The sequence below is a fragment of the Neodiprion fabricii genome, chromosome 6 (assembly GCF_021155785.1).
Source record: "Neodiprion fabricii isolate iyNeoFabr1 chromosome 6, iyNeoFabr1.1, whole genome shotgun sequence".
In the NCBI taxonomy this organism is placed as follows: domain Eukaryota; kingdom Metazoa; phylum Arthropoda; class Insecta; order Hymenoptera; family Diprionidae; genus Neodiprion; species Neodiprion fabricii.
Genome location: NC_060244.1, coordinates 28,968,337 through 28,993,324, shown reverse-complemented (window position 1 = coordinate 28,993,324; position 24,988 = coordinate 28,968,337). Strand labels below are relative to the sequence as shown.

At 39.4% G+C, this 24,988-nt stretch overlaps 1 protein-coding gene across 8 annotated transcripts in view; it reads left to right on the top strand.

Annotated features, from left to right (window-relative positions):
* The window catches only part of LOC124185279 (segmentation protein cap'n'collar), a 119,530-nt gene that overhangs the window by 20,802 nt on the left and 73,740 nt on the right, over positions 1 to 24,988 (top strand). The window contains exon 1 of one of the 8 annotated variants that reach the window (XM_046575870.1): positions 650 to 778. The exons of 5 other annotated variants lie outside the window; for them this stretch is intronic. In XM_046575870.1, the coding sequence (XP_046431826.1) occupies positions 728 to 778 (51 nt within the window). In that variant the 5' untranslated portion in view covers positions 650 to 727. Of the gene's footprint in view, positions 1 to 649; positions 818 to 9,736; positions 9,875 to 24,988 lie in introns of those variants that run through there. 2 more of the 8 variants (XM_046575869.1, XM_046575871.1) reach the window with 2 other exon arrangements.

Here is a 24,988-nt window from a genome sequence, read left to right as displayed (position 1 = left end):
TCTCACGTTAGTCAGGGTTAAAGTATTCATATTTAGAAACACGGTATCGCATCCTCGAGGAAAATCGGCGCCACCTTCTTTGTGGCAGAAAAAGTCTGTACAAGGAAAAAAATAAATAAATAAAATCGCGGCGTTGATTTTTAAGCGGCGAATCGATTGACCCCAACGTCGACTTGTCACTCGATCACCTATCCGCGTCATTCTCGTGGAAAACAATGTTGCCGTCACCGAAGGAGCCGGCTTGGAATAATTTCCATAAATCAGCATTGTACGCAGACGTTAGCGGCTAACTCTGGATCGGTCAAGTCAACCGATTCGACCCGAAGACCGTCGACGGGAAATGCGGCCTAGAAACAACGATGGAAAGACTTTTGTCGAAGACCGACGTCCGAGCGGCGTACCGGCGTTGTTATCGCAGTGTCGCAGTGTCGCTCTTCGAACGGTTTTCCGCAGGATTCTACGTCGCGTTACTCGTAGGATCTCCTCTATCGACGAACGATCGTCGCGATTAGGCTAGACTCGATTTCGCCGATAGTGGTGGTGGAAGTGTCGGTGGAGAGGTGGTGTGATGGTGGAGACGGAGGTCGACGCAGTGCAGCTCACCTTTGTGCCAATGACTATCAGTGACGGCGGATAGATATCGGTTCATGCAAAACCATCCCGCGTCATCCGTCGTTCGGCGCCGATCGGCCGGGTTCCAAGATTGATTGAACGCGTTAAACGGCCAATGGGACGCAAGAGGAACAAAATGATGATCTCGGTCTTCGTTCCTGACGATGTATGCGATATATGCCAAATATTAAGCCGTTCGCCAACGGTAAACCTACCTACCTTATTTCGTCTTCGTCATCTTTCAGAACTTGCGAATTATTCGTAGCTCTGTTTTGGTACTTTGTAATCCATGACTCGACTCTTTTCGTGACACTTTGTCACATGGGTTTGATAATCGCGACTTTACCTTACGAGGCTGAAGTTGGCAACGTTACTCCAACGACTCGTGTTTAGAAAAATCGTTACTTTCGCAATCTTGGGATTGTCTAAAATTCAGCTAGTACATCGTAACGAAGAAGATATGTTTATATTTTGAAAAGCCAACGCCTCGGATAATCCTTCTAAAATTATACAAACGAATTATTCCGTGACGTTTCGTTACGTTTACGTCACCAACTTCGGCCTTGTTTCACCTTGTACGTTTCTTTCGAAAACGAAATCACCTGCACGTTTGGTTTGTTCAGCTGTTAGTGGAAAGTGCCCGTGTCGCTGGGAAAGGGAAAAAAAAGTCTATAGTGGAAAAGGAAAGCTCTGTACGGCCTTTCAATCTTTGTAGAACTAGAATAAGAATTCAATTCATTTTTCAACGTTAAAATTTGATTTTCAAGCGTGTAATAATTGATACGAAAAAGTCCAAGATCCAAGGATCAAACCGCAGGACGGTGTAAGTAAGGCCGTCCTCACAGCCGTGGATTTTACAGGTCTCTCGTTGTCAGAACAAAATTTCGATGTCGTTACAGCGTAGTTTCAATCTTTTCGTGCAATTTATATACGATCATTCAAAATTTCGTCTCAAAATTACTTACAGCGAAATATCGTTATTTGTATATCGAGCTCGAAATCGACTAAACACCCATTTTTTCTTTCTGCTTTTGTTCCAGGTACGTATGTAACACGTTATCATTATATGTTCGCCTCAATCGGTGCCAGTCTATAACGTAAGAGACGTCAGGCTCTCCCCTCCTCCTTCATCTCCGCGATGTATTCATCGGAATCGGGTATGTACGCTATTCACCTCCAGTCAGTAAAATTCCCTCAAATAATTCCCAGACCTCCAAGTCCGTGCGAATCCACGTCACAGCCGTAATACGAGTTCGTTACCTAAGCTCGCAAGACAGCCGTCGCTACTTGTGTAGTGCCGGCTGCTCTGCAGGCGAAACAATCCGTTACGCAGTTCCCCTTCGGTGATTAAATTTACCTAATTCACCGATCGAAATATCTCCCTTCCTCTTTCTCTGTTGTCGAGATGTTACGTTTCGAGCTAGACGAGAGAGCAGACGGATTAATTAAGAAAAATTAGCTTTGGAAAACTCATGAATATTGCGTCGATTCACGAAGAAGCGTTTCTTTTTTTTTTTTTTTTATTTTGCGATCAAGCACTTCACGAGGTTGCTTTGGCAGTTTTTTTTTTCTTTCCTTTTTCAATTGACAAAAATTACATTTATCGTTTCTCGTTGTGAAAAAACTCTTCCAGTTGGATTGGTAAGTAAGGCTATGACGTTCCTGTAGGTGAAACTGCGTATTTGGACTCAAAATTGGTGTTTCTCATTCAGTGTTTAAAAACAAAAAAAAAGCATTCCGAAAGATGAAAATGACAGTTTGTTCCATCTCGCCGTTTGAGAAACTGGTCAACAATTCGTCAACTTCGAGGGCTCAGAACTGTACGAATACGCGGAAAGTATAACTTTCTATTGTCACAATCGGATTCCTTGACCTGAAAAATACTTAAACTGCATACTTTCCTCGAGATGCTGGACCGATCGTGTCTGTACGTTAAATACCGTGGTAGATGAAAGTTGACTTTTTTATTTTTGTAAAGCATACGTAGTATACATCTTTGTTGCCGGTTACATCATTCGATTATTACTTCACTATTATCCATTGTCTTTGAAGATATGACAGAAACGATACTTGTTAATTAAATAACTCGAGTTATCTGCCTTCTAGTTGAAACAAAAATTCTTGCTTCTTTGACGCAGTTTTCAAAGCTCGATGCAACGTGTGTGCGTTGCTTATCGTCGTTGTGTGAGATGGCGTTGCCTTACAATTTACAATGTCGCAACCCGGCTACTCAACTGCAGCCTTGGGGTTTATCAATTTTAGAAATAAATTAAAATTCAGTTATCAGTTCAACCGCTCGATGTTTGTAACGCGTTCAAAATAAATTGTGAAACTAATCCAGCGCCTAGCCTTTACGTATCGTATAATATATAGTTATAGCGTATAGCGCTGTCACGCTGCCTAGTCAGCCGTCGCTTTGTCTATTATTTACACAATTCCGTACTCGCTGCGCAATTTCACGAGATTCAACGTCGTCTCGACATCCGTGCAAACTAAATTTCCCAATTTAGCATGCCTCTTTTCCTCGTTTCATCCCATTCTCTTCACCGAGTATAAATCATCATTACTATCATCCGATATAACGTTTCATCCCCCCGCCTGTAATGAAGAACTACATTTTGATTACAACTATCGTTCTCTGATCCTTCGATTAAGAAAAAAACATCGGTACAAGTGTCCGTCTTACAGGTGTTTCTAAACTTTACCCCGTAAATAAATGGCGACAATAATTATTTCGTTACGTATCGCATATTTGGTACGAGCAAGAGGAAAGTAGCGGATGAATCAGCGAAGGACGCGTGGGCGATTTAGCAGTTATAGTTATGGCATCTTCTCTCCTGCCTTTCTTTGCAGGGAATTTCGGATGATTGCTTTTCTCTGTCTCTGCGAGTAAACCGCGAAGGAGGCGAGAAAGGACTTTGTTCTCACGTTCTATTTTCAAATCGAGTGAAGAAAATTTCCTACGTTCCTATTTACATGCGCCTATCTTATATTTATGTTTATATACATGCATATGTATAATTGTATATACGTATACGCGATAATGTAACGTATAGGTATAATAACAACACGCGACATGCACCACGATGCTTGCTTGACGCGTCTGCGGCAATGCGGCGATAAATTTGTCAATCTCTCATAAACAAATGTATTATAAATTTACGAACTTTAATTCGCTCGTCTCATCAGCAACCGAAACGGCTTTGTGCTTCACATGCACCGCATTGAAGTTAGCGACTTTGTCGTGATGATTCGTGATGAGGAAAAGCCGTTATTTAGCGGTTTTCGAATTGCCTGAAACTCGGTAAACCGTGATGAAACAAAAGACACTCGTATTTCGAAATCTTGGTTCTTTGAAAATCATTGTAAAATTAAGAAAATAATTATTATCTTCCCTCGAATGTTTCGTTGCGATAACGTTACTTGTAACTTCAACCTCGTGCTTATGCAACGTTATTATTTATATGTATGTAACGGACGCGTATGGCCGCGTATATAATACGCGTTACATTCGATATACGTTCAAGTTACAGTAAATTCGTTGAGATTACGCTGTGCACAGAGATGATGATAATATCTTGCCAAGCCTTTATGTATGTACCGTTCCTACCTGGTTTTTTTTCCTCATTTTTCTGTATAATATCGGATGTATTATACGACGGAATAATTCAACAGAGCTCGTAACGATTATACACGTTTACTTTATGACGTACGTTATGCCCATTAAGGAATGCTACATGCGGCGAAAATTCGTGTGTTGTTGTTGCTGCTACTGCTGTAATTATTTATTAAAATTTTTATACACGCAATATGTGCGGACGATTCGCGCTAAATCTTGATTCGTGATATGCAAAGATTTTTTTTTTTAGTTTATACTCATCTATAGAGTACAATAAGTTACATCTTGTAACGGTATGATTATTACGTTTATTCGAATTTCTTTCTTATTTCAAAGCCGGAAGAAATTTAGAGAGAAAAGACATAAAGAATCAAATCGTATAACAGGAATAAAAATATTTTTCAATCAATATCATTTTACACATCTTGATTTTAACGCGTTATGCGTTCATTTAATGTTTCCTTCCTGCATGGATTTATTGAGACTTAAATTCAGTACTTTTTCCGCAAAATAAAAGACTTCTTAATCACCCGATCGTTGAGTCAAGAAATTGGGTCGACTCGATTCCTAATGCCGAGTATCTTTCTTTCGATACATTGCTAAATGTGGTAAAATTCGAGGATAAAAACGAATATACCTCGGCGCTAAGAATTATTTCGAATCGTCTCGCCTGTCTCTGCAAAGTTTAACGTCGCGAATGCAATGACTGTAAAAATAGCCACATATAATGTATATAGATAGATATTCTGCAGCAGCAGCAATACACAGAGATTCTCAAATTACTTTCTTTTTTTTTTTCCTCATTTATTTCTTTAGCATTCGTTTTTTCTTTCGCGGAGCAACAAACCGCTGACCTTTCTCCATATATATATATATACATTTGTAAAATTGTAAAAAATAATAAATCATCTTCGCAAATATAAACTACAACGCATCTGTAACAAAGAGAGTATGTATATGTATGAGTATGTACATGTATAATGTAATGCATGTATAGCAGTGCAGTCCGAAACCGCGAACGATACGATCATCCGGTATAAATAGGCAAAGGAGAAAAATTTATTTCTACAACTATATCTATAATCCGAGCTCCCCGGTATGGACCGACCTTCCTTCCTCTACGCGCTATCATCCGTCGTCGGTCATACACAGAATATGACGTAATGTGGGACCGACGCGGTCTCACGATGACCTACGCGAGTCATTTATACACAAGTTGAAACAACAAACATGCAGCAATTAATTAATTGCAAGCGTGTAGCAACTTGCAAGCTATACGCGCATATATCGTTTTTCGCAAAATTCTCTCGTCACTTTATTCGTCCGCTAACTAAGCTTGAGCATTTCAACAGATCGTTAATTCGTACGAATTCTTAATCGTCGGTCAGGTATGATTTTTATGTTCAAAGATGGATATACGCGGATGTGAATTACGAATTTTCAACGCGAATATATACACACGTATGCACGTGTGTGTGAAAGATTTTACGCTTAAAGCACTGCGGCGAGCTACAGGGTCATTGACTCGATCGTTCGCGCGGGTTTCTTTACCGCGTTAATAAATATATACACATAGCAGACACGTTGGTATATCCGTCGAACTGTGATGGTATCCAGCGATATAAGCAGCAGTTTTAAACCGATGACACTAATTCGAGAGCCTTCCTCCTACGGCCGCGCATCGATATCTTACCTAATTCGTTTCTTTATCTTTTATTTTATCTACTTATTATATATATATATATATATATAGGTATACTAAAATTCAATGAACAAAGTGAAAAACAAAAAGTAGACGGCTAGTTTTACGTCATTATCTTGTTTCTTCGAAAGCACGCGGCCATGCTAAAAAACAAACGAAATAGCCAATGCTAACGGTTTCTTTTTTTCTTCTTCTTTCTATCCAATAGACCCGATGTGTTTGTCCATTTTTGTAGCTTCGCGATTAATCTCCGATATTTTGTACGGACCTAACGTCGTTCTGATGAAATATTTTCAACAATTTCTAAATCCCGGCTTACTCACTCGTCGAATAACCTTAATTTTCTCCGTCGGTAAAAACTACGATATATCCTTGATCGTTAAGGAAAATTGCCGCAGTAGATAAAAAAAGCCTTCGACTTGTGAACGAGAGCGATCGAAGGTAATGCAATTAGTCAGAGCATAAAAAGAGATGTAGAAACGAGCGGAAAGATCTTGGAGATAATTTCTTGATGGTTGGTTTTCTTTTTGGAATTCTCCTCCTCACCAAATGTCGGTAAAACAGAGGGTCTGCGTATTAACCTCACTTACTCAATCGGTAAAAAGCTTTTTTGTCTCGTCCCCGTTTGCACCGTCGGTAATAAAGAACGCAATCGAATCGAGCTACCTGCCCTTACCCAGCGGTAAAACTGCGCGAGGTTTTCGTTTCTTAATTGAAGGGGGAAAATTTAAGAAAGAACGCCGACAAACCTGGTTCACTTACGCAGATAGGCCGCACCTACGGGCGAATTAGTCCCTCCTTTGTGTCAGCCGTCATCATTAAAATACCTGCATCCACGTGCCTTTCGAATCACTGATTCGGATATTTCAATGTTTGCGGTTATCACGAAATATCCGCAATACGTAATTGAGTTTGCGAATCCTGTTCCAGAACTCGACTCGTAGCTGTAATTTTTAATTTTTTTTTTTTTTCTAATTTTAATATTCATTATTTTTTCTCTCTCTCTCTCTCTCGCTCCAAAAATGTATATCATCGTCGTCTTAGCTGCTTTAAAAAGTTCGCTATATTGACAAATTTCTTGAGCTATGTTTGACGATCCATTCGCAATGCTCTTAACCGTGCAAGCAACTACTTTCCAGCATATGTATATATTCATGAAAGTTTGCGCAGCACTGTACGTGGTTGTCACTTTTTTCATATCATAGAGAACATACGGATATTGTCGAAAACGAAAACAATAAGGACAATTTTCAACGTTATAATATGCGATTCGTTAATTATCATCGTAAATGAATTCTTGGTTAATGCAATTTACCGACATTTTGAATAATTACAATTATACGTGTATATTTTATACAAATAGTTGGACACTAGACATCAATCAGGAATAAAAAATTGTAAAACTTTCAGACTCCTCAAGAAATTTCGACGTCAAAATTACGTCGAAACAAATTCTGTCCGCGAAATTCAATAACAAAATCTTAAAATCATTCGAAATATCACAGACTCGCGTGTTGATTTTTCATTTTCCGATTTCAATCTTCTCATAATATGTGGATACGTGGATACAATATATAATTAGATATTAATTTCTATAATATATATCGCCGGCAATTATAACGCAATTAACCCAGAACTTGTGCTATTTTTTACCAGACGTTGATTGTTTCCGTTTCATTTGACGTTTTTACGAATTCTCTTCTGCGAATACGATCTTCTCGTTAGCGGTTAAACCGTTAAGGTATCCTGTACGCCAACGCGTACTTCCGCAAACACAATACAGCTTATTACACACCGATATCAACGTACCCTCTTAGGTAGACGTACAATGTAGGCACGTGATGCGATATATCCGTAATTAAGAAATTAAAATTTATACATCGATACTCGCGCCTTTGTGTGTCCGTGCGTTTGGCACACAAGGCTGCATATTAGATTTTTTACGTTACATTACGTTGTTTGGATTACGTAACCGCCGGTTACGTAAGAACCTTGAAGGTATAGCACAGTAAGTAACAAGTGACTCTTTGGGAGTCGCAGACCATGGTATACGGATCGGCCCTCTATTCACTGATCCAGAGTAATTTCATCTCACGCATCGGTTTGGCAGAAGAAAAACAAGGAGAAAATCGTCGCGAATAACAACGGTATACTGTGCGATAATTCTAAGCAGTAAAATGATCATTTAAAAAAACAAAACAAGTGGAACACATCAAGAATAAACCTAAACCGTCGAATTGAAAATGAGTAAAATTGGAATCGAGACGTGTGACGAACACATTACCTACGGAAAGTCTTGTAATTCAAACAGCTGAAGAAGAAGGAGATGCGGGAAAAAGATACATACTTACAATTAGATATTTAAACAAGTTCACGTTTACGTACAGGATGTACAACGCGCGCATGTTTGACGAGTTTATAAATTTAGTTTATTGACTAATATACAAACTCGCGCGCTGCTCGCAGGGTGATTAATCACGGCGCCAAGCCATACATTGCACGATAGATGTTGTACATACCTGCGAGTATGTATATCGTATATACGTACGTACGCGTGTATAAGTTGACGCGGGAATATATGACCCCGAGGTTCAAGAACTAGACGGTAAAAACATCCTCTTATCTATGTTCCTACAGCTAATTGCCATGCTCCTCGCGTTCCTATGTACCGATCGTAATGGTATGTATATTTATATGGGGCATTCCGTGACATCGTGATCAAGATTTTACGTCGACGTCTCCGATTGACTTTATAATATTTTTTACGCGACGAAAAATGGTATAGCAATTTTTTTCAAAATTTTTCAACCCAGCGTATCCGAGGTATGGTTTAAAAACTTGAAAGAAAAACCCCGCATTTTTGACATAAAAATGAACATATGTTCATTCCTACGTTTCGACAACACTTTCGGTATATATCTTATTGTAAATGGTAAATAGTTAGATTTCAAGGTTGTGTAATTCGTCTAGATTGCCTGGTACGACGATGTGAATTTTTTCTCAGATACCTAGTAGCGCTAAAAATTTTTTTCAACACTACTACGCTTACACTAAAATACACACTAAGAATGTGTCCAAAACACGTGTATTTTAAACGGTGAAATCCGACCCCTTTGGGGCACGGTTTAGAGTTGATATAAAAACTTGAAAAAAAATTGTAGAATTATTTTTGACTTATTTGGAACCGATTTGGTGGGCGTGCCGGTCGAAATTCAAAAACGACCATTTTAACACGATATTCGTACGACGAACGGATACCCAAGTTTCAAGTACGAAAATATCAGTGCGAAAAATGCCGAGAAACGTAGATGAGGAAAGCCGGATCGTCGGTTTCGAAAATTGTTAATCCTCCCCACTGTTGACATCGCTCTCTGTCTCTGTTTCCAGAGCCAAGATGTCAAACCCTGGGCGATATCTTGCGAGTAAATTCATAACTAAACGAGGCGGCGGCAACCAAGTAGATACACGCTCGTTATCTCGCCGCACGCGCTCGCGCACATTCTTCGTTAGTTGCTTTCAAAACTCCAAGTGCCAAGTTACAAAGCTCTTACGTTAGCCGTGTCCAAGTGTCGCGAAACTCCTGCTGTCCCCGTGATCCCTAACTTTCCTCGACGTGAATCGGGTCAAATGTAACCGGAAGGGAAAAAAACCACCGACCCCCAATCCCCTCCCCCCCCCGACCACCCCCCACCCCCGCCCCGCACGTCCTTTGAACTTGAAAATAAAAAATAAAAGAAAAAATAGACATACGTTGAGTGAATTTAACGATTCGATAAGTGACGATATTATGTAATTTTTTTTTTTTTTTCATTTTTTTTTTTCACCACGCGAAGGTGAAATACATGTTTTATGTGCACAAATATACACACACGCAGCACGTTATATATTGGATATAAAATAACATCCGGCACAGAAGCCTCTGCGGCAACTTCTTTACTTAGGTGAGTGAATAAAAAGTTATCGATGCGCGTATTGATAATCATTCGACAAGGCCAATTTCATGGATATTTACGAATTGTGTGTTTAATTGTTACAACTTCCAACTTTGCGCGCTGCGTTGTCATTTTTATTTTTTACTTTTTTCATCCTTCTTTTTTAATCTTGTACTTTTCACTTTTACTCGAAACATTTCGAGAAGAACGAAGAGTACGGTGTGAAAAATTCATCGCAAATCGTAATAACTATCAGACTGCTTGTACGAGTGTAAATTATATCTACATATAATACCAAATGTAATCATCCGTACATGTATGCACGATAACGTAGATACTGTACACATACACATATCAAAGCTGCGCAATATTTGCCGTAAGATATGTAATTGTATATATATACGCATACAACCGCGGATGCATTTGTTATATTATATTATTAGGCATTGTTAAATAAATATATACGGATCCGTTTAATTTACAGTCGCCGAAGTTATATTCCGTGTCAAGAAATGTATGCATACATGAAAAAATGGTAAAGAAAATGTATGCGAAAATTTTGTCTTAAAAATTTTCTCTATTTATTTGTTTATAAATCGCCGTAGGAAAATTTTGTCGATGCACGTAAATCGTAATCACGATACAAGGCGCCGGACGTAAAATTTCACGGCAGGTAACGCTGCCAATTCTTAGCGCCCATCTTCCGCATCATGCTTTACGTGTGTGTAAAGTTGTCGGCGTTTGTGTTGTCCTGTGACGTCACACACACACACGACCGTCGCTCTAACCGCGTATTATCTCTGTCTTTATTCACTGATACTGGACATCTTAAGTGGCATACATATGTATGTACGAATGTTGTACTCGTGCGTGCAAAACGCCCCTGCGTTGGAATCTCTGTAAACAACTTTATAGACTATAATCGGCGCAGGACTGCAATTATTTTACCGACTGGATGTTGCAACGACATATGCTCGGTAAAGTTAATTCTTTACAATCGTAGGTATATAAATTACGTTCGTTCGTTTGGTCCACATACGCGGTTATCGGTATTGGCTTTGCGGAATAACAATTTTTATAACGCGTTTCGCAAGTTGCGATCGGAAATCAAGTACTTGTTGGATTGCATGTGAATGTAGCGATGAAATTGATGGATGATAATAACTTACCAGAATTTTTTCAACCCCGTTTTCAGTTTTCACAAACCTCTTTGCATACGGCACATACACGCGTTGAATTTAAAAATGTATAACCCAATATTTCAGGTAACTTTAAATCTGGCATTTGAGAACTTTCGCACATGGTCGTATTTACTAATTAGCAAATTGGTGCATTTGAGTCTGAACAGCGCGGTTGACACCTGAGAAATTTACTTACCTTTTTTTTGAGAAAGTGTATCGATTTGTACTGTCTAATTTTTAATTTCTTTAATTTTATTTTTTTTCGTGTTTTTTTCTAAGGACGTCACGATTTTTCCAAAATTCTCCTTCGCCCCTCCAATTGATCGATAAAATACGTGATATTTATCTAAGTCGGTCAACCGATACTCTCGTCGTTTCAACTGCTTAATAATTACATGGCCAGTGAAAATTCCAAAGACGAAAAGTGGGAAAAGATTTAATCATCGGTCGTTTGTTATTGGATGTAGATATTTATCTAGCTAAAACGATTTAGAAACGAAACGTGCTTTTTAAAGAAAATAATTCTCAACACGTATCTACGAAGATCGTAGCCCAAAATTATTTTTGTTACAGAATACTCCAACGTATTGTTTTCCAGTTAAAGGTTAACAGATTCATTCAATTCTTTTTCCAACTTTTTCCCATTCAAAATTCTGAAAGGTAATACTACGATAAGTTTACACCAAAACCCACTTGAAAAGATCATCTGCGAATTCATCATCATCGGGGATTTATTCGGAGAAACAAAAAAGGAAAAGAATTGAACAAAAAAAAACCCAAAACCCGTTTTCCAACGCCGGTGACGAGTTTCGCATAAATCACGCGAAACACTGTACAAACCTTCGTGCTCGTCACGTGAGAATATGAAATATTTCTCGGACTATAGCACCCATCTGTTATATCCTGCCGACTGCGATCGTCGACTGTGCAAATTACAGCCACGATCCGTTATCTGCGGCTATCCCATTTTTTATTTTTTTTTTTTTTATTTGTCCTTACCTCCGGCATACAATTAACTCCGATGCTTATGGTAAAAAAGATGTAAAATTATTTCAACATCAGGAGGCAGCGTTTCGATTCATCTTTTCTTTTATTTTCGTTTCTTTTTTATTTTACAATATTATACGAGCGAACGCTTGTGTGCGCAGAAGATATACAATACCAGAGATAATTCATATGTTCCAAGTTCAAGGCTTTTCAAACGAGTCAATATTTTTCTCCCGATTTATGAAAGGAACGTTCTCAAAGTACAGTAAAAAATACAGGAAAACCCAAGTGTTTTTTTGAATCATCGTTTGTTATGGGCGTTGAAGCGATCGAGCCTAAAGAAAATTCAATTCTACCGTTTTACGCGTTCGTCATGATCGTTGGGACACGTTATTTAATCGGTGATTGGTGATAAGATTGTAAAATTGACGGGCCCCAAATCGTTTTTCTCGAGATAATCGTTTCACTGCGTACACATACATATACATACATGTATGCGGTATGTGTGATATGTGTTTGTACACAATACGTATATTCATAAATCTACACGGGCTTTTAATTATTTTTAAATATTTAAGGAAGAAACAACGACAAAATATAAGATTCTTCTTTCCTCTCATATTTGTGTTTAATTACGAGCAACGTTGAAATATTTCACCCGACACTCAAAGTACAACTAAAAAACTTGACTTCAATTTTATCTCTGCGAATTTCCGCGAGCAATAATTTTGATCTTTCTCTTTTCTCACAGTATAATAACCCTCGGATATTATTGTTCGCAAAGAATGTGCAGGTATCCCGAACACCCGTGTTTGGAGAAAGAGGGGATTTTTTAAATTTATTTTATTTTTTTTCTTACTTTGCAAAATAACAGGAACAAATTAAAAAAATTTTCTCAAGTATTTTCAATCGCTCTTTGCTTATATGCAGTAAACTGGTGCGGCCGCAGACCAAAGGACGTGTCCTTCCTTGGTTTTATGCATTATTCATACAATACACGTACGTTGTGTACGATATGTTATATTATTCTTGGTAGAAGTGACGATGACGAATCGTGGTTACGTATGTCGGCTTTGCGGGGAAAATTGCAGTGATTTCGAAACTGCGTTGAATTGGCGTTGCCCGTAAACGATCCTGTACAATTATTGTCCCGTGACAAATATCGTGCCGCCTTCCATTTTCCGAAAGCATTATACTTTTCTCTCGACCTATCGATGGACACTGTCGATAAACCACGACGACTCGACTACTTATAGTCGTACCGTGCCCACCTATGGCTAATTGATAAAACCTTTTATGGTAAACAGTCGAATATAATACATTTATAAATTGTCTTCGATTTTAACATATTGCATCGAGTTAACGAGAACAACTTGATCAACCGGTTTGGTATTAATACGGACAAATGTTTAAAAAATGTTGCGAGAAGATGATTGAAATTTTTTATGTGTAAAACGGTAATTCTTATAATCGAGCTAATAGTCGTTATCCGATTTTGAACGTCGTTTTGACCAGCTTCTATAATTTAACCGCGTCTCGCGGGTTATTTCCTTAGATTTCTAGTACGGGCTGATTTTGTGAATCCCACCTTGATAATGTTCGTTCGCAGACACGTGTGAGGTACACATTATACAGAAATTATGACAATCCGGCCATTGGGAAAAAGGTAAACACTTCGCACGTGTCCCGCGGCTAGCGATTATTTATGCGTTAGTATTAACAAGACGAATAAGGCAAAGTGAGAAAGTAAAAAAGAAACAGAAATAACCAAATTAATCGTAACTTTGAACAAACCTGTCCGACATGAGCGAAAAAGAGAAAAGATGAGAATAATTGCCAGTGAACAAAAAAGACTCCGTTCTCTTATGTACGCAATTTGTATGCGAAAAGGCAGAATACGCGAATTGAAATGTCACTTATCGTGTATATTGTATACGCGTTATCTGGGTGTTTCAGAAAAAAATAATTTGCGATTTTCCACCATAGAACCCCCTGAAAAGTTTCAGGTACAAAGAAAGGTTCTAGCAAAATAACGAGCGTTTTACGTTATATGGAAGATCACGCTCGGTTGATTTTTCACTTTGATACAGTTTTTTGATACGTATGAAGAATCGTGAATGAATTTCAATATATTTTTTTTTATTGCTCACATCAATCATAACATCAATTGACGTTACTAAGAAAACCCACACTGGTAATATCAAGTCTCCATTTGACGTTTGAGAAGTCTATCTGACGACTTTTTTATTGTTAATTAAATCTCATTAAACCGTTAGAATTTAATATTAAATTTCAATTCAGGTGGATAAGGTTTCCGGTTGACATATCGTTATGGATCATGATCTTTGGATTGAATATAAATGACAGGAAAGTAATAATGGTTGAAGTGCTGCGACGTGTTTCTTCGCAACTTCAAAAAAATTTTTAAAAAACGGTGAAAAATCAAACGAACGCGATCTTCCGCATAACGTGGAACGCTAATATATTTACAAAATATTTCTTTTCGCGTAAACAAACTTTTCAGGGGGTGCCACGGTGGAAAATCGCAAATCATTTTTTCCCGAACACCCTAACATCTTATAAATATTATACCCCCACCCCCCACTCACGCACAGTTCTCAAATTGTTCGTCCTCGTTCATCGCCCTGATACGATTATACGATGCAGTATAATTTTGTAAAGAAGTCCTGCCCCTGTCCTGCCTCCGACAAGCATAAGTTTGATAATTACGAGCGTGAAAGACGTTGGGCATGTGTGTGCACGGTTATATTGTACACCTAAAATTGTAAATAGCAAATGCCTGTGTACACTGTAGGCCACGCTACACTACACACCACATGACAGTCCGTCGTTCCATGCATGTTGACGAACAAACATCGTATGAATTCTCACTTGCGTAATTGCGATAATGATATAGAACTACGTGTCACCGCGTTTTTTATTTTTACATTTTATTTTTTAATTTTTCTTCTCCAAATCTCCTTTTAATTTATCTTCCTTGATTTTATTATTTTTTTTATTTTTTTTTTTTAATTATTTTTCATCTTCTTTTTCATCTTCTTTTTCCACTCCACACCCAAATTTCGTTACGTTCGCGAACAAAAATTAATGTCCATGGTTCAGAGTTCTCGTTACAGGCTTATTAATTCGCATCTCCAATATTTCAGGTGTCTCGACGCTCCGTTTTATGACGCCGTTGAAAATTTTTTTCTTTTACCTTCGACTCCCCCCTACCGTTATCTGATCGCGACGGATGTATATTTGCAAACCATAGATAAACGCCGAGTCTTCGTTCTAGTATTTCAATACAAAACAGTTCGTGCATTTTTTTTTTTTTCTTTTTTATTTATCTCAATTCCCTCATTTTTCTTCGCTCTAACGCAGCTGGCGAATTTCGAGAGTTGAACTAAAATTGTAGATCTGAAAATTATAAGGAATCTCATTTTACAAAGATTTATTTTACGCACGTCTCGTTATATAGATATACAGATAAGTTTTAAATCCAAGGAGGCAAGCGATTGTAAAAATTTTCAATCGGTGAGACTGCTGAGAAAAAATTCTGCTAATGTTGAATAACCTGTATGTACAGAATGTTTTTTTTTGTTTATTTTCAACCGTTGCGTAACTTCTTATTTCGTTTCGGATTGTCAAACAAAATAATCTCCTACTAGTGTGTATGCGGTTATTACATAATCTGTAGTAATCACAAAATCTCCTAGGCATAAATAATTTCCTAGAGCTGTAATTTATCATTCGATTACTCGAATGAAAACCTTGATGATCGTCGACCAATGATCTTGAGGATCAATTGAATGTTGCGCATAAATTTGAGATATCACGTCCCTCTCGCTCTAATTAGTTCGTTCCCTTCGTGATTTGTTTGATGCGGTAAAATCTTGCTACGTATCAGTTCGTTGGAGCGTAAATACGCGATGTAAGTTAACTTTACAGTGCACAGGGAACAACCTTGAAACTTACGAAATGAAAGCAATTAGGACCGTTATAACAGACAGCTGTAACGCACTGTACATTATTACACATACAATGCACCTAGTAAAGAAACTAGTAAAGGTATTTGTGGAAAAAGAAAAAAGAAAAAAAAAAAAAGAACGAAAGATAGATGGAAATGATGGAAAAGAAGGAAAAGGAGCCTGTAAACTAAACTAAATTTTTTATCTCTGATCTTAAGCCCGTTGCATTAGACATATGCGTATAACGACGCTCGCGCCTACGCATTGTTTCCAATTATTTGTTGGTTGTAAAACCGTTATATTTTCCACACTAGATAGTTTCGAAGTGGAAATTTTACTCCGCCTAGTACCTAATTATACCAGGGCGTTATATGTCGTAAAGTGGTTCGGTAATTGCCGAGTCTCTGTTGGATCGCATCGTTAGCTCAAGCGTACAGGAGAGGTTGTTTTTCTTCGGAGCGTAATCGACGGGCCGCATAAAACCGGCCGATTTCAAAATTCTGTAATGTAGCGGGAAAATATTCTCTTATCGGATTCCCATTTGGTTAGAACGGTGCAAAGCACCGGTCGCTTTAACTTGGGAACATCAACTTAAAAATTTCATTTCTAACGATAAGAAGGTTTTAAAACCATTACCTCTTTTACCCGTATTTTCTGTATTACAAATGTGTAATCGTAAAACGGCTACGTGCTATTTGTCAGGAATTCTTTAACGTTCTTGTTGTTTCTAAAATTTCTCATTCAATTCAAAGTCGCAGCTTTATTCAATGGGCCCGATATTTCACACCTTTCTAATAACCCTGCTTGTTCGGTGTATGAAGGAGCAATTCTGGAAACGTTGTTCAAATCGCCTCGATCATACTTGTATGGATTTATATGCAACGTTATAGGTAAACGTAAAGAGTAATTCTAAAATATCCTTTATAATTTTTACCCTTCTCGCGTATTATTCAAGTATATTTAAATATAATGATGTCAGAAGTAAAGTTGACGTTGTACGTATGTTACATGTATGACATTAAAATTTTGCCAACGGAAGATATGATGTCAACAAATTATTGAACACGTCGCAAATGCGGTTGCGGTTTTCCGTTTTTCTCGTTACCCGCAACAGCATGCCGGAAAAAAGGTTCTACGGAAGATTGTGTGAGATTACAATAAATGATCATGCTAACAATAAGATTACAATAAGATTGAAAAAGTCGAGAACTTTTTACTTTGCGCGTAATTGCCAGAAAAATAACTATTTTCATATCTTCGAATCGTTCTAAAAATCGAGTAAATTAAAAATAAAAAACGGCGCGTCCGATTCGGATAAACTTAACACCACCGTAATTTTTCACATCTTTTTCTTCATTCGGTACAGTCTGCATATTGTTTGTTGAGTAATATTGTAATATCTATACGCTTAGTCACGATAGCGGGAAAGGTGACGATGTGTTACGTATTTGCCTAACCGATTAGCATCGATTTCAGCCCGATATCGCCGATGCCTCGATGCATAGTTTCCGGCAGTATATCTCTAGACTTGTTGAAATCTTGTACGTACCTATTGCAACAGCCTCCCTCAAAATCTAATTTTCAAACTGCAGAATGAATCCTACTCATATTCCAAAACGATGGTTTAACTTTATACACGTATGTCTGATGCAAATACAACTGTATTATATATATATGTATAAAATAGCGTTCGACTTCCTTGATGAAAATTTATTATTTCCCGTACTATGATATCATATACAACAGGGCTCTGCTTCGTGCCGCTGCTGTTACGATGGTTGAAATAAATAAAGCGTTAGTACGTATCAGGACGTATCATTGCCCAAATCGCAAGTATTACGTCAACAAATCGTTTCAGCCTCCGACTCCCATCAACTATACTTTTGAACCAGTAATTTAATAAGTTATCTAATAATGACGAACATACGTACACGTATCTCTGTAGCTAAAATAAATACGTGTACGTGTGTGTATACGTATATATGTACATTTCATGTATTATTTGCACCTGTCTTAGATCATCTATGTAGGTATATTTGTTACATGATCGTTGCACAAGCGGATATGCGAAGAAAAAAAAAAAGAAGATGTATAAAATATAATTTTTTACTGAAAATTATGAAGTACAAGAAAAAACTTGCCGTCGGCCGGTTTTCAATGACTCATAAATATGTATATATTGATAAACACATAAAGAAACACTTTATCGGTATACATGTAGGTTGTAAAACTTGTAAAAAGTTAATTCTAGCCCACGATACACGTGTTTGTAACGAGAAGATTGATTGCAAGCGTATAAGAAAGTACCATTCTTATCTGCGTCAATTTAATCTCGAGATAATCGTACGTGTATACTGTCTGCGCTTCTAGTCTAGGGTTAAAAACTTCATCGCGCTAAACTGTCGCCGCTTAAAGACGTAACCTAATTTTCTTGACACCTCTGTCACGCCACAGGCACAATTACCCAATTGTAAAATTAGCCGGCCAAGCCTTTTAATTAATTCGATGACTGCAGGACGGGTATAAAAAACAAAAAAAAATCACTTGCCAACATTGTTGTTTTTAAAAAAAAGTAGTGGAAAATTTGCCACCGTCTATGAGGCGAACATCAGTCGCCGCAACGGCTCTTTCATCGCGTCTCGCGATTCCATTCTTGCTGATTGTCGAGAAGCGGGAAATGCCTGCGGGCGGTAAGGTAGAGATTTACCATCGGTAAAACGAACCGACGTACAGCTGGTACAGTAACACCTGGCGCATCGAAATTTAATGGTTCTTATATTTTCTATCTATCATTGTCGGTGGCGCCAGTGTTAAACTCCCAACGAGATCATTTACTTAAACTATATTTTGCTTATTGTTTAATTTAATTCGTTTCGCACCGAATAAAATAATCCCCCCCCCCCCCCCCCCCCCCCCCTCTCAATTGCCGAGTGTTTCGGTTGAAAGATTAAACTGCGATCATGGACCAAATCGTTGTTTTTTTTTTTTTTTTATCCATAATTAGTCGTTCACTTCATTAGTTTATCACTCCGAAGCTTCAATTAACTCTCATTTAAACATATATTGGTTAATTAATCTTTTTTGCGGACACGAGGACACGATGTTCTTTGTGGCAAAATAACGATGATTTATTTCGCTTGGAAAGTATCCTAAACCTTGAAACGTTTATTATATAACGTACCGTGATTTTAAACACTTTATATACATGGTATCTACGTACAGATAAAAGTATATTATGTGGTGTAGTACGATTCTTTTTATATAATATTACAGAGCAGAGATAACGTTGAACGAATGATGTTAGACTGTCGTATCTTACCCAAGTTTAGATTCAATCGCGTGATGCATATTCGTAACTCGTTTAAAAATAACAAAACGAAATTTATATTAAAAAGAAGGATCAAAAGTACGTATATTTTTTTACATTTTAATTACATTCTTCAAATATAGCTGGAAATGTTTCAAGCTCTGGAGTAAATTGGACTTTAAAATCGTTCAACGCGATTGATTCAACTCACAGTTTCCCATCCACCCCGTGGTTTCGAAATGAGAAAAGAAAGGAAAGCGAAAGAAACCGTCAAGAATTACCGTCCGTATCATATCTCCGAACTGTTCGGTTCGGATGTGAAAAAGAAAAAACGATGTTGAGAAGAGGAGATTAATCACGGTGGTAATGTTAAGTCGTGTGGCACAGTTTGACAAATCGTGGATCTCTCGACGCGTTTACCAGCAGCCGATAAGCCGCTCATAGATGACCCGTTCCTGATGCCCGATAGGTCGATAGCTGATATTAGATAGTCAATAGCTGAGGTGTGGGCGAGAGAGATGAGAGAGGCAAAGAGAGAGAGAGAGAGAGAGAGAGAGAAAAAGAGAGACGGGACCGCAGCCTCCGGGACTGAAGGTGGTCCTGGCGTCGTCCTCCTGTCAAACTGTCATGTTCACGACAAGGACCACGGACCATCCATCCAGCATGGACAGCAGTCTGACTGACCAAAAGCCTCGCCTGCAGGATCAGGATCTCATTTTTCGCGAGCATCGCGTCTCGTTTTCGTCCCCGTTTGACTATTTCAAAGGATATATTCCGCAACGTCGTTACTCCTTTTACTGTCTTAGAATTTATGTTATTTTTTGGAGAATTTTTTGTGGTACCTGCCTTTACAATTAGTTAAGGGGTGATGTAATTGTCATTGTTTCCTTACACTTGCGAAATCTATAATGAATTCCAAATGCCCGCGGTCTTTGGTCTTAACTCAAGTCGTGCCGAGATATTCTGCAAATCGTATTTTACGCTTAACTATTCTACGCTCTTCCTGCGTAACGTTAAACTCTATTTACAGACATCGGGAAGTTGTCGCAGATTTTATCATCGCGATGGTGAAAAGTTCCGGAAATTGATCGATATCAGTGAATGTTCTCCAATTCATTATTGGAGAGAGTATATAAACTTCCACGTTACTTACACGGGGTTTCCCAGACCCCGGCCAATTATGGAACCTTATTACCGTACGCAACATTACGTTACGACTTGAACCAAATTATGAGAGAGTAATTTAAGAATTCAAAAATAGACTCCAATCTTGTAAGTTTTAGCAAAAAACAATGGAGGATGTGGGAGAAATTCTTGGAGCAAAAAAGTGAGACAATACGCAATGCGTACACGGGGTCTCTGAGACCCCAAAGTTTTTTCAATCGTTGTTCATTTTACTCGCGCAAACAATCCTGATTCAAGCACGTTGGCTTTGAAATTGTACGTTAAAATCGTTTCTGGGTTCAACCGAGCCCCATGTAAAAGTGACGAGGGAAAAAAATAGTTTACTCGACGAACTCTATTCCCGGCTGTAAAACACGGGATGAAATTTCCGACCGAGTCGAGTCTAGGTATAATTCATTCCAACAATCTGTCAAATTCAAGGCACCTCCGCTTCTTACCGAACGCTCGCCCTTAAACCGAGGATAAAATTGACCGGGACGTGAAAACGAGGGAAAGAATGAGAGCCGCGAGACCGCCTTTGGAGTCGGAGAAATGGAGGAGAAAAGTCTCGTAGGATTATCATAAACACCTCGACCACCTCCGTCGCTCGCCTTTTAGAGATAGAACGGAGATTTGCTTGTCCTCTCTGAAAATAGCTCCAGGCAGCCAGGAGATGCCCCGTACAACCCGTGACTAATGGTTCGCGTTCGACTGTCTAGGATCTAGGATGTATCTGATACTCCGCTCATCCCGACGCGGGTAAAATGGGAGAAAGGTACGAAAGAAAGGCCGAAGAATGCCCGCAACTTTTCGCATCTAACAGTCGTTTGAACCTCGACGTCGCGCAAAGTGTCGTTATATTTGTTTATTTAACGTACCTACACCTCTTTACACCGCATCTTGGACCTATGATCAAAAGTTGTTTATAGTCGGTTGTACTTGTTGACGAATTCTGAACTTGTACAGTTTCACTCGTTCCTTCATTTTTCTTCATTTCCGATGTTCGGATGGCGTTTCTCTCCGCTTCTCGACCTTCTTCCCTCTCTCTTTTTCTCTTTCTCTCCCGACTCCTACGCGGATCTCTGTCACAGCCGACTGTAAGCAAGGTAGTTTGTAAGAATGCTTCAAAAGGATGCCGCATCTTCATTTGTCACCTTCAACGGTGCTGCGGGATCGACGTGATCACCTGCCCCCCCATGTTATGCCTTGTTGTGCCATGTTGTGCCACACGCATAGGTATGGATATACATTGGTATATTACTATTCTTGCACTAGATAGGACGCGTTCTGTCCTTCATAGCCTATACGCAGCGCGGCCGTCTCTAAGACGTGTTTCCAAGCAGGTGCTTTAACCATTCGTGTAATTTAACTACAAACCCGAGTCTTCCAATTTACCTGCAGCTTTACAGTGTGACGCTTTGCGCTACGGTGCGTCGGGAATATTGGAAATGTCCTCGTGACGTCGGGACTCGGTTATCGCCGCCATTTCAACACCAGATAACCCAAGTTTTTTTATAACAATGGAGAGAAATCGTAATTTTTGGTAAATAAAAAATAAGAAATAAGAAAATTCGGTTAGCTGTCGGCCTGGTTGCTTTAGTTTGATTTCTTTCCACCAGACGACTTTATTTTATTTACTTGAATTTTATTTTATCCCACCCCTCGTCTCTAACCTGTCGCATTGCCACGGACTCTCCGCTGTTTGAATCTTATACTTTAATTTCATCGTTTTATCTTTGTTTCCTTTTTGATTTTATCTATTTCTAGCCATGTTTTCTGTCCGTTTTACCTGCTTATATGTTTCTGTTTTTTCTGTATCGCATATTAATTTCTGTCATTATGTATCATTACGTAGTTGCCCAACATCGCTGTGGACATAACAAGCAACCTATCCATCCATCCCTCTTTTTCTTTCTTTCCGCACCTCATTTTTATAACGGCTGCAGCCGCGTCCCTCTCGTTACAAATTTCTAAGCTCGAAGTTCTTCCGGTAAATATGAAAAAATGAAAGTTTCGAGCCTTTCTTCTCGCGGTCCTTCTCCCGCCACGGGAATCTAATGGCTCGAAGTCAGGCCGGGCATATCTCGTTGATCGAATTGTCCCCAGAGAGATTCCAGGTGACGGTTCACGGCGAGTATGAATGTTTTCACAGGATTAAAAGGAGGATAAATATTATCCGGAGGCCGCCCTGTGCCCACAATATCCATAATACCGATGCTTCCTATCCGGGCGCCTATGACGACCGACCGTAAAAATATACCGCCGCGAATAACCCCATAGAAAATATTTTGACAAGCCAAGATTTATCGGATTGATCGATGCGATCTCCCAGGAGAGGATCTATCGCGCGTTCGGATGTCGGACTCCAAGCTCTGAGAACGAGCGACTAACTTTTCCAAGCACGATTATCCTCCACGCTAGAATCTTCGTTCCGTTCGGAAATTCTCGACGATACGAGACCGTGAAAAGGAAAATGGCGACAGCCTGCACGCAGAGAAAGATGAAGAATTTTCGACCGAGGGGCCTTCGAGATTGGCTCGAATCTTGTAATTAGGCGAGGAACCCGATCGTCCCTCGGGATGAGGAAGGGGGGGAAAAAAACCGGTATCCAACTCCTCTCCTTCTCACAACGGTCCGACGCCTCGTATAGTCACAATCCTGTTGCACACTCGTGTGCCTGTTTTTAGTCTAGCTTTTATTCTATGCCCGACGTCCGTGAACTTGAGATAGAACATTTTGTTAGAATTGTTTCGACACTCGCACAGTTAAGGGAGTACTCCGGTCGATTTCAACGTTCTCGCATATACCTATTTCCGAATATCGATATCCACGTATCTCAAAAGCGAAAAACGGTTCGACATCCCTTTTCTATAAGAAATTCTGAACAAAAACGGTCCAATACATTTTCATTTAACGCTGAAATAAAGAAATTGTACGAATTGTACAGCGAATTTACTATTTCTGCGTTAAATGAAAATGCGTTGGAGTGTATTTGTTCAGAATTACGTGTAAAATGGGACTGTTAAGCCCTTTTTCTCGTTTCAGATACACGGATATCGATATTTGGCGGTATACACACGACAACGACTCAAGCCCCATTCCGTTTCTTCCTCTCGCAATTTTGTCAAATCTTTTTTCGATACCTCCGATACAATAATAATTGTTGATATTATTGAATTTTGCATGATCGAACGTCGACCTGACGTTTCTCAAAATCCGTGGTACATTCACGAGCCGTTAACGCAGTTCCATCTCCGATCGGTCGATACGTATCGAGTGTTTCGACGTAATCTGTATCGATCTACGTTCGCACCGCAAACGTAAAAAGGTCCATTTGCCTGCGGAAAGCGGATGTGCCTGGAAGCGCGTTACTTAGCCATGCGCCACGCACCGCGAACACGTCGCTGGTATCATAGAAATTCAATTTCCGGTTAAGCGTGTTAAATGCCAGAGCGGTGCTTGGCGGCTGTAAGCTTTGGTTTCAGAAGCGGCGTTGCGGCAGCCTGAACGCCGCATGATCACTCACGCCGCGCCGGGACGCCAGACCGTCGCGGCGCCGAATACAACCCGCCATGCTGTGCGGCAGGCTGGCCAATCAGAAACCCGCTCCAATAAGCTTTGAGCGGTTCTACAGACCGCGGGTTTACGCTCTCGTAGCTTCTCGTCTCCCTTTCTCTTCGCACGTTCATCCATCTCCTCTTTGTTTCCTCTTTTCGATCGCGCTCTTCCTTCTTGGGACCGTCTCTGATCCTCACTCTCTCTCTTTCTCTTTCTCTCTCTTTCTCTTGGCTAATTATCATATTAATATCCACCGAAACAAATCCCCCACTCTTCGTGCCTTCCATAGTTTAGTCCTCTCATACGTACCGTTTCGTCGTCTGTTACTTCGGAGAACATTTAACTTCACGCAACGGAAAACGCGGTGCGATACGAATGCGCGTTGTCATTGTTTAAGGTGCCGCACGAATTCTGAGCTGAGATTCTTCGTTGCGAATGCGGAAAAAAAGGGCTAGTGGAAATGATCGATTCTTTGTCCACGTCGTTTAGATTATCACAAGTCAACAACCGGTATGAGTAATGATTTTTAAACTAAAAACCTGACCTCCTTTGTATGTAAAGTTGAGCTTATCATCGACCGTTGAAATTTTTAATCTGTAAGAATGAGAAAGAGTTTTGCACTCACTTTTTATACGCGAAGGTGTGAATTGTACGCGTTTGAGGGTCGGAAACGCCTACTAGGAAAGATTACGAATCTTTGAATTATAACCACCCTGCATGGCGGTTTCGTCGCGCGTTCCGAATGAGTATATAAACACCACGTGCAGGTTATCCAGGGACTCGATCTTCTCAAGACGCGTGGAGAATCGAAACAACGGGCTTCAGCGATCTGATACGCGGTACCGAAACCCGCTGTTATACAATACACACAGTATTACACGTTCGCGAGCTTTTGCCAAAAGGTCAGGCGATTTAGAAATACGTAGGCATGATCGCGACGTGTCTCCCACTCATC